The 19,274-nt window shown below is 40.3% G+C and overlaps 1 protein-coding gene across 1 annotated transcript in view; it reads right to left on the bottom strand.

Annotated features, from left to right (window-relative positions):
- The window catches only part of faf1 (Fas (TNFRSF6) associated factor 1), a 42,390-nt gene that overhangs the window by 20,491 nt on the left and 2,625 nt on the right, over positions 1 to 19,274 (bottom strand). The window contains exons 4-12 of the mRNA XM_077718004.1: positions 17,662 to 17,924; positions 17,471 to 17,562; positions 17,052 to 17,161; positions 11,197 to 11,302; positions 6,488 to 6,574; positions 755 to 850; positions 469 to 589; positions 295 to 358; positions 132 to 213 (exon numbers count right to left, since the gene is read on the bottom strand). Of these exons, the coding sequence (XP_077574130.1) occupies positions 132 to 213; positions 295 to 358; positions 469 to 589; positions 755 to 850; positions 6,488 to 6,574; positions 11,197 to 11,302; positions 17,052 to 17,161; positions 17,471 to 17,562; positions 17,662 to 17,924 (1,021 nt within the window). The remainder of the gene's footprint in view (positions 1 to 131; positions 214 to 294; positions 359 to 468; positions 590 to 754; positions 851 to 6,487; positions 6,575 to 11,196; positions 11,303 to 17,051; positions 17,162 to 17,470; positions 17,563 to 17,661; positions 17,925 to 19,274) is intronic.

The raw sequence follows: 19,274 nt of genomic DNA, 5'->3' as shown, positions 1-19,274 counted from the left end.
AAGGTAAAAATGTTAACAAGACAATTGTGTTGGACTAAAGAGGTTAAACTGTAAAAATGCAGTATATTTCCTTGGGTTTATAGTATAACATTAAATAAAAAAACTAAATTATGAGGATGTAACTGACTTACTTCTCTTGCTTTGCCATAAAAGGACTCTTGAGATGCTGCCTCCAAAGATCCAATGAAGAACATTGGGTGATTTTCTCCGTACCTACAAGAAAGACACAAATGCATAAGCACAATCTGTCATTATAACATATTTTTTGAGACAAACAGTCATCACCGAGCTCACCTTGAAGAAAATTCAGCAGTAAAGTGCAGTAAGGCATCACCTTCATTTTCACTATTCTCCGGCACTGTACAGGTAAAATAATTGCATCTTTAATTGATGTGCTAGCAAGTCTTCAGCACAAAACACTTTCACATTGGTATATTTTCATGTATAAGAACAATCTACTTTACATACTCATAAGTGTTTTCCGACAGCTTGTGGAGCCTGTTCCGAACATCTCCGAATCATCCACACTAAACTCGGGAGCATCTTCGAAATCTTCCTCGCTGTCGCTTATCATATGGACATCTGAACACTGGGAATGGAAACTCTACTTAACAAATGTCAATATGAGACATATTTGATGATCTCACAGTTTGTATGAACAGCATTAAGAGCACAAAAAGGGAGAGTACAGAAAAACATAGCTCCATGAGTGCATTTGTGTGTGTGTGTGTGTGTGTGTGTGTGAATAAAATACCCCTTCTGCGGGCTCCTGGGCATTGGTTGTGGAGGACTTTCGACAAACAGTGAGGTGATGGCAGGGATAGTTGATCCCAGAGGCAGCTAGCGTCATCTATGAGAGGAAATAAAAAGACAGATATCTTAGATCAGACAGCACCATCCAGCAAAAGCAACAATTTGTATGTTCGGGGTTGCTAAGTTAACAACATCCTCATTATTTTTAGTACCAAACCCATGAGAGGTCATGGTTCACAGGAAAAGGGACATTTTCTAATAATAGTAACTGCTTATAATATCCTGGAAAGGACCCGCTCCCAGCTCTTTTATCCATGAGATTGAGCCTGACCAGGTTGAAATTTTTCCTCTGTGCGGTGTGTGATTGGATCCCAATCATGTTTTTGTCAAAAAAATCTGCAAAACTTATTGACAGTAGGACATCAAGTATCTGTCCCCATAGTGCATCCTACACAACCAATCTGAGTTTAATGTTAACATTATATGTTCTAATTTTATTCAGTAACTCAAAGCCTAATGGAACTCAACAATATAACCTGTACAAAGTAAAGTAAAACCAAAAGGCACCTGTTTTAATATGTATTTTATCAGAGACAAAAGAAAAAATTCTGAGTCAATATTTTCTCAACAAGATAACATCTTAATTGCCGTCAACAAAAGCCTATTAAAAAGGCATGACTGGCAGTACTGTCTTGCAATGGCTTGCAGCCTGAATGATACCATTGTCCTAACGATACAACACTACATTCACCGACATGTGCTAATTGTAAAGAGATAGTGAATACAGAAAGCCCAGATGCAAACTCTTTTTTATGGGAGAGTGAACTTCTAAACAACAGGACTGAGTCAGGGCATGCAGGTTGGGCTGCGGGGGGAGAAAAGAGGTAGTAGAGGAGTTGTCCGTCCCCTGCAGAGGTGCTGGGATCGGTCCGGACAACACAAAGAGCAGCTGGACGTGGTTGAATCAGGACACGATTACATGCAACGCCAATTGAGTCTGAAAAGGCTGACAAGGACTGCAGGGAACTTGTGTGTCTCTTATAAGAGAGTGGCCCTTCACGCAGGTCTACTCTTCTTTGGCAGAAGAGAATACAATACAATAACTACTCGAACGAATCAGCTACATCAACCTTTTGTTCTGTTTTTCAGCGAAGCAGAGAATTTTTTATTATTATTTTTTAAATGGTCATAACTTCTTACTGTATGGACAGCAACATCCTAAAAATGGATTTGGCTGCTACATTTATTTGGGGGGCCAAGAGAAATTCAATGATTATTCATCTTATTTTGTCAATTTGATGTTTTCATATCAATATTATCATTTGGTATGTACTAAGACAGGTAAAGTCCACTCATGAAATTGATTTCCAGCAGTAAAAAGCAAGCCACTGAAAACTTCATAGAATTTTGATCAAATCCAGGTCTTCACGGATGTGACACACCGCTGGTTGGTAACAATTTCAAATCAATTCATCTTTACACCTATAATTCTATGCATTGCGCAAATGCAGAAGATTCATTATTTGTGTTGCATGTCACCTTCTTCACACCCACACACAATACTAGTTCAAACAATAACACAGTTAAATAGTTCTAAATCACACGGTGGTGACGTGACAGAAAAATCGGGTTTTTAACTGCCAATGGGAGGTGAATATCCCAGAGGGCCCGTTAGTTGTGAGTGTACCTCTTGACTCTTAGCGTCACACCCCAAGAACACTAAGAGAGAACAACACTTAACTGGATTGGCTCACGTTACTCATTTAACTTAATTCTCATCTCAGTTAAAAGTTTAGGCCTGGCCGTAGCAGATGTGCAATTCATATTTCTCAAAGCTTAAACTGATTAAAAAAAGGATGAAATAAACAGGATTTGGCAGGCGATCTTTAGCCGCAAGTATACTTTGAGAGGTGAACTAGAAGTGGGGGTAAGAGATGTAGTTGTTGAGTAAGCCAAACACAAGGGGTGGGAGTCTTAAGGATATGAGGAAAAGGGCCCGACTATTCTATCAAGTTCCCCCATCGAGTGGCAATCAAACGTGAGAATCTTAACAGCAGCCTTTCGAGAGGCTCTCCTTAAACCCTTTACTCACACTGCCCACAATGAAGGGCTTTGGTGTGAGGGCCTAATAAGTGTATAAATAAAGTTGATCACTTCCCCTGTCAAAAACAGCCTGCAGGCTTTGCAAGCTGACATGGATGCAAAGAGAGGGGGGGGGAATTTTGGGAGTGGAGAGCCTCTCACGCCTCTTCCTCGCTTTGACCCCACGGCTTCGCCTGATGTTGAGGGACACAAGTTCAGCTTGAAGGCTCAGTGGTAAAATGTGGAAACAAGGCTAACGCGCTGCGGGGCATGTGGGGATGGGGTGATGAGGTTAAACCCCCCACCCAAATTGGCCTCTCCCACATTTCCACACAAAAGGACCTGGCTCCTCTTTTTTGGATTCTTTTAATTAACACTTGCATTGAGGATCCAAGCATTCACTGGCCAATACAGGATAAGAATGTTCTCCCCCTCCCCACCCTCCTCTGTTACCCCTCTCCTTGTACTCTTTTCCCTTCTCTACCTTTCTTTTTCTCCCTTCATTCTGTCTGTTTCTTTTTTTTCTTGTCTTGTGTACACAGTGTTTGGACTAGGGAGCCTGGCAGTTGTGTGAGATAATGACTGCTGACAGCTGTGCTAAAGGCAACCACAGTTCTACCTTATTCTGCAATTTCTTTGATGAGCCAAAATGAAAAAAAGCTGAGAGAATGAAACTGATGAGATGTGGTTTTTATGCTCAAATCTAATGTTGTGGTTTTTACAGTTCAAGTGAAGTTTACATACACAACCTTATGAAATGACTTTTTGAATAAATGGAAAAAGGCCTTCCTACAGAAGGGGGGAAATGAAAAATGCAACAGATGGAACTTGAATCTTAATGTCACCTGCAGGCAGAGATTCAAACGAGGGAGGGGTCTCTTGAGCTAAGAGCTCCGTCGTGTTGTTATGGAAACCAAAGCCCCCTTCTCCACTTCTAAACAATAAAACTATGATTTCATAGGCCACCGGCAGGTAGGGGAGGATTCCGTTAATGCCAGCTGGGAAACGGAGAAATGGGCTGGCCTACAAGGCAAGGCAACTCTGGGGCTCAGCATCATTAATACATTAGCAAACACCATGAAACACTACATAAATGTCAGCAATTACAGACCCGCAGGAAGGGTGTGTTATAAAAAAAAAAAGGGTTGAGAGCTTGAGAGGATGAAGGTATCTAATAAAAAAAAGATCCTGTCAATCAATCCCACAGGTCTATAAGCACTGCTGGTCATAACAACTGAAAAGTCTCCATAAGGTAACTCCAGCTGAACACAGCAAAGTGAATAAACCGTTGTTCAGTGATACATGAGCATTATCCATCCTGCTCTAATTTCAAGGTTCCTTAGGACTTTGAATAAACTGCAGCACAATAAACAATGAAACACATTGAGTACACAGTACCAAGGTGACCCAACACTTAGTAAACTAGTTTCTCCAAAACGTGAGAATTTCCTACACCTAACAATACATGACACAATTAAATGCACAATAGCACAAATCCAAAGCTTCTTTCTTGCTTCACAAAAAGAAAGCAACCAAAGAGTTAGTATGCCAATGCAGGTGCATTAAAACTACTTCCACACAGACAACTACACAAATCTTTAAACTATATATATGACAGTAAAACCTTAATAACTTCTTTTCTGAACTAACCTCCACTGTAGTATAAATGGCACCAGCCAAAAAAATGCATGCCGAAGAAGAATTTTAAAAAATGCGTTGCAGTAAAACATAAGTTACACTTTTAGGGGCAATTTTATCCATCAGACAACAAGAACAAGTATCACACATTATCATAACTACTATAAATCAGGGCAACAGCCCAAAGAGGCATCTTTAAATATAACAGATTTACAGTTACTCCAATAACTATACGCAAAACCACACAACAAAATGCGTTTAGTAAACTCAAATCTCACTACAAATCAATTGAAGCTTGACATAAATGAGTAGGGGTGACAGCAGAATCCCCCGAAAAAAATATAAAATAAAAACTACAAGTAACCCAATATTTCTTTTCATTTAAAACCGGCATCAAGAGTTCAATTTAGGATTTTCCACTAAACTTGGCACGGAACGTTACAGACACATTTCTATGGTACTGATGTATTGGAGTCCGATATGCAGCCAGAGACACAATGTGTAATACGAATAATTACAAAAGCAAATACACACTAATGTAAACTCAAGCAGGCAAACACTGTAATATAACAAAATTAAAGAAGGGAAGTAGACTTAAGTGGTAATCGATTCCACTGAAGGCAAACTGGTGTGCGGAGTGAAACGTAATCTAGAGCCTCTGGGCTGCCATGTTTATTGGTCCAAACCCCGGGAGATGAGACTGGGCTAATGAGGTAGACACTAACACTGGCTCCCTACCCACCTGCTCGGCCAGCCAAGTCCCAGGCTTTCTCTGTTAATACCTTTAGACGTTTCAATAAGCGGGCTGTGGCTGAAGCAGAGGCCATTATTACACTTCAGTCTCTCTGCTTTTTTTAATATCACCTCATCCAGGAGACACAGAGACTGCATTCGGAGGACTTGCCAGGTGGTGAACAAACGTGAGATGCCTCAAAAGGCTGCAATGGTCTTCACCAACTACCAAGTCCCTGATCACTGCTACATTTATGAGAGCATTTTTAGAATATATGAAATTTTCTCATGATTAACACTAATTTATCTTATTGACTATTCAATTTTGAGAGGCTGGTAGCGCGCCTCTAGTTAAAATTGATTGGGCGTCAATCACTGTCAAAAACACTAAAACATGGCCTTTGTGAGCCAGTTTTCCCAATTTAAAGGAAGTTTTTGTCTATCATTGTAACATGCAAGGAATGGGTTAAACATAACTATACTCTAAAAAAAACTCAATCAACTTTAGAGTTTTATTGGGGCCATAATGTGTTTCTGTTTTTATTAATTTCCAGTTATTATTGTTCTTATCAATATTTTATCAATGTAGATTATTTTCATTCATAATACATAAAATCAATACAAAAAATACAATAATTCATTAACAATTGAAGCTATATTAAATTCATTAAAAATACATATACCTGAGCTCTAGAGTACATTTCACATATGTGGAAATGTATTTTTTGGTTATGGATTTATAATTATAATCTGGGGGAAACAAGTAGCCAATAGCTATCCTTTAAACTAAACAACAATAAGACGTCTTAAAAGGAAAACGTTACCTCAAAGTGAACCTCCACAGTGTAGCATGGTAACCCATTCCTTACACTTAGCATGGGAACACATAGGCTGTCAAAGACAGCGCAAGACAAAAGGGGTCAGAGGTTTCTCGAGTTTCTCCTTCTGATCAGCTTGACTGTGTGTAGAATGAATGGCTAGGACGAGCGACCTAGGGATGAGTGAGGTCAGCGGGACTCAATGATGGGAGCTAAAATGTCCACAGATAGAGGGCACGGGACGGGAGCGGTCTTTGACATCTTAATTAGCTCCTGACAGACGGCTTCGGCATGGCACCATTGCAACGCATTCTTACGAATACGAAGAAAACCATAGACTGGTATTGATATATTACTACCAAAGACTGTTGTTTGAAAATCACTTTGGATTCTTAAAATACGGTTTCATCACAAAACTTGAGTAAACCTTGTATATATATTTGTCTGTGTGCGTGTGTTCTTACAGAGTCATCAGAGGCTGATGCCGGCCACCCTTCCCACTGTTGATGCCGTACTGGGATGTTGGTTAGGTCCGAAACGTTCCTCTTCACCTACAAACAGACAAATCAGATTTATACATTAGCGCTTGCATACAACTAATGTCTAACTACACTGACCAAACTGGTAATAAATGCAATATACAACAGTCAAATTGGGTTCAGATGCGCCGTCGATGTCAATACCACTGAAAGATGACTATCACTGTCAATGGCAATGACTTAGGAGTATTGATATGTTGACTATTATAGACTAACATAGAATGTGGCACTTACAGTGTAGGAAAAGAAGAACTGAAAAGACCAGATAGGGGCCAAAGGAGAAAAGCACACCAAGAAGAAAAAAAGGGGGGGGGCAGTGTTTTTAGCATTCCTCAGATGCCACAGCTAATGCCCTGTATCAACAGCCCCACGTTCTGAAATGAACAGTATTTCTCTGCCCCCATTCATGCGCGGATGCTGTATCTGCATCAATTAATAACATTCCATTCTTTTTAAACAGTTAGCAGCCGCCAGCGAGTAGCCCAAAGGGTGCCGCGGCATGCCGTCCAACACATTGTTGGTATAAAGGCCTAACGCCAGCCTGATGTGCGCCAGCCAAAGGTGATCAAAGCTCGTCGGTGTCTGAATGCTGGCAGCCGTGGATTCTACAGAATATGTTTAGCAAAATACACAGTTTTCAGGTCCGCAGGGCTGGACACTGATGCTGAGAAAACTGCCCATTGTAGGGCAGAGCCCACAGGTCAAATCCCGTCTTTGTAAAAAGTACTAAAGGGAGATGGATCCCTAAGTATGTGAAGGACTGCTGGTCATGCAAGTGGAAACTTAAAGAACACTACAAACACAATGTCAATGTCAATGTCGGGTACGTGGGCTAAACACTGGATTGCCAAGACTATGGGGGCAAAGTTTCTACAAGGGTTCGACATACTATATTGCAACAAAATTATGCCCACCAGCTATTTAGTCAGTCCCAATACATGATTGGCAAAAAACATTAACACTTTAAATGACCATAACAATCACAGACCTTGAGATTGTCAATCAACATTACTCATTATTTAAATAAGCTTTCTTCAGATACCCATTGTGTCCTATTTAATTTATTGGCACAGGCACCATTGAGAATGACAACTTGCGCTAAAAATTAGACAAAAACTAATAGATAAGAGGCACAATTCACCCTTTGTCTGGTACTTTTAAAGCCCTCATCCAAGTGCTTCTAGCTGACCCTCATGATGAGAAGCCTTAGCCAAGATGGAGGGCTAGGGGTCAGAGCGGGTGGCCAGTGTTATTACAGAGTGTAATATCTGTGTTTGACCAGCCGCACTACAGGGATTTGCCTGACCGCCTAGCCACTCGATGAGAAGAGGGGTAAAGGGAGGAAAGGAGAGGCATAAACACTAGTAATGAAGAGACTGCTGTCAGAGGTTAAAGCAGCCTGAGAGAAACAACAAACTTATACCCACCGCAGAGAGAGCGAAGGTGTGAGGTGGGGACAGAGGAGAGTGGAGACAAAAATTGAAAGTGGAGAACGCGCTGCTTCCTTTGAGCAATGGGAACAGCAACGTAATGAACTAGCCAACCAGTCCGTAATATTTCAAGAGCACAAGTCAGAACATTAGAAAAGACAATATTATAACAACGTTCTCATTGGCTAAGATAATTTAACTGTACGTTGCAGCATCTTCGTGCTTTAAGGACAGCATGTAGCAGTATCTAGCACTGTCCAAGGCAGAAAAAAAAATAGCAATGGTGTCTAATACTGCCCCCTAACTTTCATCAAAGGAATCTAACTGGTGTAGAAATAAGATATTGGGTTTTTTTTTCCGCTCAACGTTGTAAGAAACTTGCAGCTCATGCCTGAGTTGAGATAAATAACAGGGTGGAGTTGAAATTTTAGGTGGGAATGTATTTGATTGAGGTTGCATCATTTTAATTTGGGAATTTTATACAAGAGCTTTTAAAAAAAAAACGGATAAGGATGACGGCTCTAGTGCTCGGCGGCAAAACATTGCTTTAAAAAGCTAAATAAATGATCCGATCATTGTAAATGCCAATTGCTTGTAATCCCCGGCTGGAAGAGAATCAAAGAGTTTCCGATAAACAGTCACAAGCTTTCCCCCTCGTGCTCTCTTTCTTAATCTCCCCAAGGCACCAGATGTCTTTCATTCTTTTATTTTAGCCATCCTTCCTTTTCTCAGGTCTGTCGCCTAGTCATCTTTTGGTGGGTATATGACTCCCAGCTGCGAAACATGGATGGGCCCCAGGCCCAACCCGGAGGGGGTGGAGGGGGGAGCAGAGGAGGAAAATCCCCAGGACAACGGGTCTGGTCACGGACAACTTGGAGCCCAGCAGCCATCTCTATTCTACCCGCTACTTCCCTGGCAAACATTTGCTCTCCAGCTTAGCTCACATGCTAGCCAGCTACTTACCCCCACACTCTTGTCTAGTAATGCCAATCAAGAGTGTACCCAGCCCTGTGCTCGGGACACGTAAAAGAAAGAAGTTAGAGAGGGGATACTGGGAGAGACATGGAGAATGAAGGCAAAGAAAAGGCGGGGCAAGGGCAGATCCCATAGAGCCACAAGGCAAAGCTAGAGCCTTGTGCAAAGACAAACAAGAAGACAGGACCGTCCCTATTGATATGCACAAGCAGGACCGTCGGCTAGTTTTCACTGGGACAAAAGAGGGAGCGGCAAGTGAAGGGTGCTCAGTGGTGGTGTCCATATGTCTGTGACTGGACACAGTATGAAGAAAAAGATGTGCCAGGCTGACTGAATATGGTGTTACTTCTTTGTTGCACTCTGGAGTCCTGAAGAAGCACAAAAACACTCCACATGCAGAATATGTTGGTGTAGCGATTCACCGGTCTGACTAATGTCTGGCAGTCTGGGTTTGCTCTCAGTGATGGTGAGATTCTAAATGATGAATGGTCTCCACTGTAGTTGCTCCTTGATTGACTTGGGACAAGAACTAATAGCAGAAGGAGAAGTAGTAGTAGTAGTAGTGCTGTCCAAATTTAGTTTGAGTCTTTGTCACTGTCAATTTTTTATCCAAAAATGCAAAAGAATGATGCAGAATGCAGAAAGGTTCAGCCACTATTAATTTATGGCTAAATTAACTGTTGACAAGGTTATCGTTTTCACTTTTAACTAATGATCATCTCTGTAGATGTATTAGTCAGAGGTTGCTATCTGTGTGATATGCGAAATGTGGAATGTTCAATGACATTTACTCCTAAAAATGTCCAATTGAATGCCAAAATACAGTGCTAGATTTGTATTTGACTTGTTTTTGAAAATGGACCTTGTCAATAATCCCCTACGTAGTGTGACAACATTATTTAATTCATCATCAGGGTAACAATAAAAAAAAAGCAAAGCTCCTGTGTTAAAGGGGCACTGTCAACAAGGGGTAAGTACAATCCAATTCTATTCAGGTTAAAGTTCTGGGCCTCATTTTCTCTCCAGGGGTCCCCCGAGATGCCTAAAGACAAGCATGCATAAGGAAAAGACCAAAACATAGAGCCCCGTTAAAAGCCCACATTGTCCCTAGTCGCTTCCCTACGGCCTCTTATAGTACCACCACCATGCCGACAGTCAAGCCTGCTTTCTGGGACTATGGATTTGCCCCTCCCACGCCACAGGGTACCCTCCCCTGTGTTTGTAATCCCAGTAGAAACACTTAAGTTTCACAGTGGGTGCTCATCAAAACCATCTGGCTGAGAAGAAGAGGAGAGAAAGATGACAGCAACAGAGGAATAGCACAACTCAAATAAGGAAAGAGAGCCAGGAAACCAGAGAGGTGAACTGCCTCCCTCCAGCTCAGAGGCTAGCTATACTAATCTGGTCAATTAGCACCATTACAAGCCCGGTTTGTAGCCTGATTATTATCAGTGTGATCTTCACACTCACGGAGGAGCAAGGGCCTGTAGTGGCAGCAGTGAGCAAGCGGTAACTTCCCGTTGCGGCCCGGGAGTGAATAATTGGTTGGAAAACTTGTCAAAAGGGAGAAAAAAGATCAAATTTGAGTCTAACACTGGATATGATTTATGCGTTTGTACTTAATCAAGTGTGGGTATTGACTAGAATTATGTTTTACTTGTTTTATTCCGTGATGATGTTTTATTCTTATTAGTTATTTGGTATTTTTCTTACTCATGGACATCTATGAGTATGACATCATTCAATCTCATTGTACCAGTACAATGAGAATAAAGTGGCTCTGTTCCAATGTATACAATAGAAAACGACACATTTTCATGTTCCTCAGAATCTCTATTTCTAGAAAGAGACTAGAATTGCAAAATACACTAACAAAAAGAGCTTTTCAAAAGGAAAGCCTATTTGGTATGTGCAAATTAAACAAGGTTGAATCATTTAAAACTTCCTCGAGCACCAAAACGTTTGAGGGTATAAGAGAGGTGGGGAAGAAGTGGATGTTTTACTAGGCTGCAGCTGCGAGAGTAATTATCTGCTTGGAAATGTGATCATTGGTAATGAATAATGAATTGTTGGTTGAGATAGACTAGCAATGTTCATCAAATGGAGCAAAAGCTACGTGATGGCAAACCAGAGTGGCTGAATATTGAATACACAAAAGGGGCATTTAAAAAAAAAAAAGAAGAAGAAAAAAAAAAGATCATCTACTGATCTATTTATTTTTCTACTCACCTCCTGTATGGTTCTAGAACCGGGGAAGTTGAGGTTGTAATCCTTCTGGGCCTCTTGATGATTGATGACCAGTAGGAAGTTCTGATTTAGCGAGTCTGGGAGAGCACTTGACAAAGCGTATGAGAGAGAAATGGTGACAGAAAAAGAAAAAAAAAACATAAGTCATCATCATACAAATATGAACATGCAGGTATTGACAACAGTGCAGATTTTTACAGGTATGTTTTGTGCTATCAACTAAATAAAAGCCTCTGTAGCCTAAATCCAATCAATTTCATGGGTGTTGTATGATTGTGCGAAATGGCACCATCCAAACAACTGTGATATAACATAGCCATGACGTGAGTGAAAGAAGGGGCTCAAAGATTACTACTAAGAGCAACAAGTAATAATAAGGCAAGCACATACATGCTTGTAAGTGACATGTTGGTCCATGGGGAGGTGGAACCTCCTCTGGGAGTTTGTCACCTACTTCACAGGTTATGTCTAAACAAGCCTGGCCAGAGCTCCACTCATCACAGCAGGAGAAAACCAGTGTGAGCACCTGCACAATGAATGCCCAGTTTTTTTTTCATTCAATCACTATGAGAACAAATTGTATACTCATTGGTTAGCTTCAGTGACAATACGCATCAAGTGCATTTGAATTTGTTGGGCTGACAGTCAGTCAATGATAATGTTTCAGTACCACGGACAGCGAAAGACCTCCAAACCATTTTGCTAGCGAGAGGCTGGAAGTGTTAGTTTAGCAACATCATAAAATGGATTTGGTGATGGTAATTACCAATTTCAAACAAGCGCGCTTGCACAATCAAGTAATTCAGAATAAATGTCAGTAACAGCCTGAAATCCTCAGGGAAAATGCAATTAATGCAGTTCACCTCTGGCAGAGAGAAGCTCTGGGGGGGTTTGTACAATTACGCAAAAAATTCTTGAAATCAAACTTTGTGAAAGCCTCGAATACGGTATAAGAAAGTCATTTTCCCATTTAAAATTGATATTTGACTTCTACAACTGTTTAGATTCCATTCAACAATGACCCAAGATTGTGGCAGAAACAACACAGTCTTTTGGACCACATTCACATCAGGTTTAGAGTTTGGGTATTTACGGCATGGCCAATTTATGTAGTTGATTCTGCAATTTAAGAAAAGCCTGTTGCAGTAGCCCCAATGCAAAAACAAAAAAAAAGACAGTTTGTGTGCCTCACGTGAAGAAGGAGGCAGTAGAGAATCAACTTTTGGAAGCTTCATTTACAATAAGCTTGAGGTTAAGTAGCGTTTTGAGCAAACGGCGGGCCTGTGCGACTGAATATCAATGGGAGGCTTAAGGCCCGAAGCAGATACTTAATCAGGGCTCAGAACCCAAGGAGAGAATAAGTCTTGGTAGAAAGAGAAGGATGGGGAATTAATATGTTGCATACACATTAATTATGCAATCACACTCTTAATCTGAGCAGATCTGGACGAGCTTATGCTAACAGAAGCTCAAATTTACTGTAATGACAGCATATTTACATTGACTAAAACTACGGAATCAATATGTAAATGTAATGTTTGTTGTAGCTAACCGAGGAAGATTGGAAATGTGTGGAGCGGGAAGGATGGATGCATATGTAATTGGCTTGAGCAGAAGGACGAGAGAGGGCTGTGTGCCTAACAGCGAGGGGGAGCAAGCGAGTGAGCATAAATGGTTGGGGTAGGGACACATAAAGAAGGATCTCACTAATATCATGATTATGTTTGGACACAATCCTGAGATACTGCTGGCAGGCAACTCCATTTCTAAATAGACAAAGATCGAGGGTAAACTGACTGGAAGTGTTACTCTGTCCTTCCAGCAAAGAGGGAACATCTTATCGAGTGGCGATGGCAGACTGACGAGCCATTTGGTGTTTGCCTGGATGGAATTCTGTTGACAATTTAACTCGCTCGTCGTGTTCAACGGTACACATATAATGACTTGAAAAAAGATCACACACAAAAATGGAAAGAACGCCATTTTGCAGTGAGTTTATTTTTATGTTACGTTCATTACCCTCTAGTGGGGCCAGATGCTTCTCACACAAGGTGTAAACTTGTCTATATCAGCCATTGGATGGATGGATTTTTCGACTTTAACGGCATTGTGTAGTTGCCAGTTTTTACAACAATTAAGGCATTTGCTACTTGACGGAGATAACCAGAGTGCACGCATAATTCCAAATCCAAATCGTTCAAACTGGCCGCCATTTACAATATAACAGATTCCTTTTTTTCGGCAGGGCCTGCGAGATTCCGTTTTATTTTACTTTAATTTTATTTTGTTTTTCTCCACATTGAACATTTTTTTTTTGGTGCGACCTATTGTCTGAAAAATGCGGCAATTTGAAATATGGATTTATTGGAAGACTATTGTTAATTAAATTCTCAAGATTCATTGGGAGCATTTTAGAGGCTTTTACCCTATAGTGCTTTATAAGCCTCGTGGGCCAATAGGCTGGCTCTGTGAAGTGAAAACATTTTTTAAAATTAAATTCAATTTTTATTTGTCTGGTTGTTAAAAACTGTCTTGACATTTTTAGAATTGAATTTATTTTTAAAAGCAGAGTCAGCCATTAATGAGCTTCGCTACCACGAGGCTTTTTATAAGATACTGAGGAAATCCCTGTTTTCAATAAGTAGATATTGCTGTTTTTTTTCCACTATATTATCGTTGTAAATTAGACTTTAATTAAATACTTGATAGCCTTGAAATTTTCAAATCAAAAGAACTTCACAAAAGCCTCATTTCTTTAAATGTCTGCTACCAATCCCTATTGCTTTCTCCAATCTCCCACTTTAAGGGCTATATTGTCACCTAAGTGTTTGCTTCTGTCTGCTTCTCACTTAACTCACGCTATGTGACATTCTAAGTTGACTGGCAGCATCTTAAGGTTCTTGACATGACATAAGGGTGCCGAGTGGAAAATGTCATTTAACTTTAAAGATAAAGAAAAATGGAGCAGTTTGCCGGGGAGAAGGGCAGGCTAAACAGATTGGTTTCATTCTGAGGTAAACCCATCTCTTAAGCTGTGAGTCCCCGTGGCACAGAGCAGACTCTAGACCTTATTAAACTTGCACTGCCAAACACGTCCATGCACACAATGTGGCATGTGCATATAAAGTACAAATGCCCGAATACACAAAATGGCAAATACATCCTTTCCAATCTTTCCATTCATAAAAAGTGTCTATTCTTTTTTAGTCCAAAGCAAATGTAACTCAAACTAAATGAGGAGGTCAGGAAGATCACAAAGTGTTTTCTTACCTCCTCCAATTTTTTCCTCCACAACAAAGAAGGAGAATGCGAAACCATTCAGGTTTTCTTGTATTTTGCTCAGCCATGGTGTCCGGCATTTAAACAGCATGCTCACGGTTCAAAACTTTCCTTCAGTGTTTTATAAGCGTTACCCCAATAGTATGTATGCACCAGCTGCTGATTACTCAAACCAGAGTTGAGGGATGTATATGTACAAAAAAAGCCCACATCTAATGAGTCACTTTTGCAATGTAAAATTTCTTGAGCAGGTCAAATGAAAATAACCATTCTTTGGCAAACAGCCTGTATGCAAGTTTGAGCTCAGAATAAACAGAGAAGAACGCAAAGAGGCTCACTTGAAATATTTATCGGGTCATCATCATTTATGCAAGAGATGAGCTCCTCTTCGACAACCGCTCTTATTCATCAAGGTAGCCAAAGAGAGCACGCTTCAACTATGTGATGCCAGCAGATTATCATATCACTAACTAAATATCTAGCAGAAATAGATATGTGCTCAGAAGAGAAGCTCCAAAAAAGCCTTCAAATTTATTTCTAATCAAACAAAGAAGACTAAGAAAGGAAGGAGGAATTTACTTAGCAGGATCGTAATGACACTACAGCACTGTTTAATCAGTTCGTGTGGTCTAGACGTGAAAAACGTGTGAGCCTAAATCAGCGTTATGAGACATTTGCATTTTTAGTCAACAAAAGAGAAAGAATGAAGCAACAATTTTGGTGGGTACATTAACGGCCTCAGTATAGTAATCAAATTAAATACAATACAAATAAAAAGCCTCATTAAGACCTGCAGTCCACGCATGTGGACAATCACCTAAATCAGCCACTTTATCCATACAAAGTGAAGAACTAACATTAAATATTCTTATTATAAGTTAAAAAAAATGGGTTGGTGCACCAATAATCCAGCAAAGTGCATGTATTGGATAAACAAAAGGTGTGAGTATAGTTTATTTTGATTGCAGGCTGACAGCTTGCCTGGTCCCTCTGCAGGATACCAAACCCCCCTTTTGCTGTGATCAGTCACCTATCCTCCAACAGCATGACAGCAGGGTCATTATATGAGCACAAATTTATACACAAAACACGTGTGTAGTCATAGAGGGGCCACCCATTTCAATTCAGCCCCAACTGTCCTGCACTAAAATAGCTCGACACAGGATAATGAGCTTCCAACACCTAAAATGATATCGATGACACTTGGCGAAACGGCAATGGTGCTGTTAAAAAGACACTGCGGTTTAGCAAAGGAGTGAGATGATGACAAGCGGCAGACACGCACGACAAGGGTGTGGGACAACTGTGGGGATGAAGGCAAGCTTGTATGGGCAATTCAAGCGCAGATACTTGGTAGATGGCATTTGTGAAAAAGAGGAAATATCCTATAGATATGTGTGTGTATACTAACTGAAATAATCTTGTTTAATAATTGAAACAAATATATAAAATTGCATTTTTCCCCAATGTCTGTTAGTGAAGGGGAGTAGGTTAGTAGGTCTGTTTGCAAGATTCAGATAGTAAAATGGAACAGAGGTAACACACACACACACACACGTCTCCTCTCTAGAAGATTAAAGGACAGGCGGAATTAATATTTGGAAAAAGAAAACATTTTTTAAGCAGTGCAAAATGTAAGAACATGTAGCTTGAAGGCTAAAGATACCTTAGGTAACCAGTGCAGAGGTTCACAGCACTGACAGATAAATGTGACTCTTTTTAACAATGCAATTCTAATCTAAATGTAGAGTACATTTAAGTGTAAATTCTATGAGATGCAAATGTGCTCCCCTGTAGTTGCACACAATTAAAAATCAATAGTGTGTTTTAGCAAATAGTGTATTATTAGCAGATAATTTAGATAGTAATATTAAGTATTATCAGTGGCCATGTGAAATTTTACACTTTATGGGTAAAACCTTGAGAATTTTTTCTCTCTTTTTCCAATAAAAAAAAGTGCTTTTTGTCCTTTAATTAGTGTGAACTAGAGGGTCGTTATTCGGTACAGGCCTAAGTTTACGTGGCAGTAATGAAGACCAAGCGTGTTCGGCTGCCAACAAGCGATTGTATTACTGCTGTGGCTTTACTGTGAGGTGTGTGACATTATAGAGAGAAAGGCTGTTAATGCTGAAGGGCATTCAGAGAGATGAATGGGGCAGGCTGGATTAATGAAGAAATCCTACATGATCTCAAGTAGCACAAATTCTTTAAAAAAAATGGGTGGACAAGTAAAAAAATATATATATATATATATTTAGTCTGAAAAGATGGCGAGCAACAATGTCAGGCGGAATAAACACAGAAAGGAAATAAAACTATTATTGACACAAGATATTGCAGCAGGAGACGTTCTTTTTTTGAAATGTCACAGGGAATGAGAAGAAATGAAAAGAACTGCTTGCCACGTGTCTCTTTAATGGACCAGTGACGTTTAGATGTTTTGGACCAAGTCAAAGGTTCCACTGGTAATCATAGACTGCCACCTGGTGTACTTTCTTGTGTGCTACACGACTTCACGGGCCTTATTGAATGCATCCAAATGGTTTAAAACCAAATACCTGTTTTTGCTGGTGCTGGTGCTGGTGCTGGTGCTGGCGGTGGGGGCAATGTCAGGGGTCAGGACATATAGGCTGATGTTCCTGGGCAGGTGTAAGCTTCGTAGCACCGCCTGAAGTCAAGAAACAAACTTTAGTCCGTGTACTTTTTTGGCAATTTCTTGATTCTATTTGGACTGTTCCGCTTGTTATTAAACATTTGATATATGCAATTACAATAAGATTTGAAAAAAACATTAATGATGCTTAAAATTGTTAACAGATTTTGTCATCAAAATTGACCTTTTTCTTTCCCTTTGCTTTGTAAAAGGCAATTGATAAAGCAAGCAGCAGCAGCAGCAAGGAGTGTTTTATTAAATTTTCCTTTTTGTTTTTATTTTCCGGTTTTATTTATTTCCCTTCATTGATAGGCATGAACTCACACTATCAGACACATCGCCACTCTTCCATCCTTTCAGCTGCATTTTGGATACAGGAACTCCAAACTCTGCCTCGAGGATTTGTTTAATTTCACCTGGGGTTTAAAAGAAAATAAATACCGTGTATGTCGTGTTCTTTTGTGTTAGAGAGCTCGTTAGAGCCATTAGGATGCAAAATGAGCAATACCACCTACCGACTGTGCTGCCTTCCTCCACTACTAGATCGACAGTGCGTTGCCGGTACTCCACCCGGATGTTGAGCATCCGAGGCAGTCGCTCAACAATGTGTCGCGAGAAAGATGCGCTGGGACAAAACGTGGAAGCGGAGGAAGACACTGAAGGCGGGGACGACGACAACGAGGACTGTGAAGGAACCTCTCCTTCGGCTATGTCGGCTGCGTCTGATTGGTTGTGAGGTCCGTACATGCTGGCCTGGTTGGCGTCGCTGGAAAAGTTGCTGTCACAAGGGTGGGAGAGGGGGCTCATTGTTATTCTTATCAGATAGACCAAATATATGATATCAAACAACCCAAAGCAAGAAGGACAATTAGATGTTTAGCCAAAAAAATAAAAGGGAAAATACACTTAATAGGCAGAATTACATTTTTTAAGAGAGCATTACATTTTACTAAGCAAGTTCTCCCATAAAAATGCTCTATTTTGTATGAAACACTCCAACCAGAAGTGCCAAAGGGATAGAAATAGGTGTACACGCAAACAGCGTGGGATAATTCACAAAGCCGCACACTAAAGGCTCAATTATAACGAGTGCAGTTTGTTTACGTTCAGGACGTCATAGAAATTCAAGCATTCTAAAATTTCCCTCCTCGCTAATTGTAGTCAAAATTGAACATTTTAACATTGCTTTCCATGTAAATTGCTCTGTTTTAACGCAATCTCAGGTAGGCGCAAGCTAATAAAAGATTTCCTGGGACTCATTTTACCCGACACCGGAGATTGGCCCTTAGCAGCAAATAGATGTCCAATGCACCCGTTGAAGGGATGAGGTGAAAATGAAAAGAATTCAAGTGGAAAGATAAGTGTATTATGAAAGAGGGGTGCTTGTGTAACCACCAACTGGCTCCAAATTCGTCTTCCTTAAGTTTGTAAACTGGCCAAAGACTGCTCCACTCCTTCCAGTGCCAGCCACTTAAGTAATTGTACTGGTTTCTGGTCACACTGCCAATCAGCGTCCATTTACTGCAGTGGGTCCCTTTTTATAGAGTGGCAATAATCTCATGGCCTGAGGGCTTGAACCACACGGCAGCACATACATACACACTAGTGATGTGAATACGACACAATGCCATAGAAGAGAGAGTGGGTTCAGATGGGCTTTGTGCATTCATGAATGTCAGCTAACCATAGAAGGAGTGCGAGAGATACAAAAGAATCTTTGGAAACTGTGTACAACGCCAAGTTCGGATCAAAGTCTCTTTCAAAAGCGTTTTGTTCATTACAAACAGGGAATTTGTTTGAGTGGCACTGTGACAGAAGGGATTAGGTAAAAGAAGGAAAATTGATTTTAAAATTTCAACAAATAAGACATTTGTGGTCTGGAACTGAGTGTTTTCTAGTGTCTTTTTACAATGTGACAACATCTATTTTAAAGAAATAACACTGATGGAAGTGATGACGGCCCCAAGTCGTATAAATATCAATGGCAGTCAATGAGTTGCCCAAACTGCGTAAAAAAATTATTTAAATAAAAAAATCCTAATTTGTGCTTGAGGGGACCATTAAAAAAGGTTGGCACAGTGTACAGCTGGATGTAAACATTGTATTTCATCCTAATGTATTTACAGTG

The sequence above is a fragment of the Stigmatopora nigra genome, chromosome 5, assembly GCF_051989575.1.
Source record: "Stigmatopora nigra isolate UIUO_SnigA chromosome 5, RoL_Snig_1.1, whole genome shotgun sequence".
Classification (NCBI taxonomy): domain Eukaryota; kingdom Metazoa; phylum Chordata; class Actinopteri; order Syngnathiformes; family Syngnathidae; genus Stigmatopora; species Stigmatopora nigra.
The sequence above is the reverse complement of the archived record's forward strand: the minus strand, read 5'-3'. Positions and strand labels throughout refer to the sequence as shown.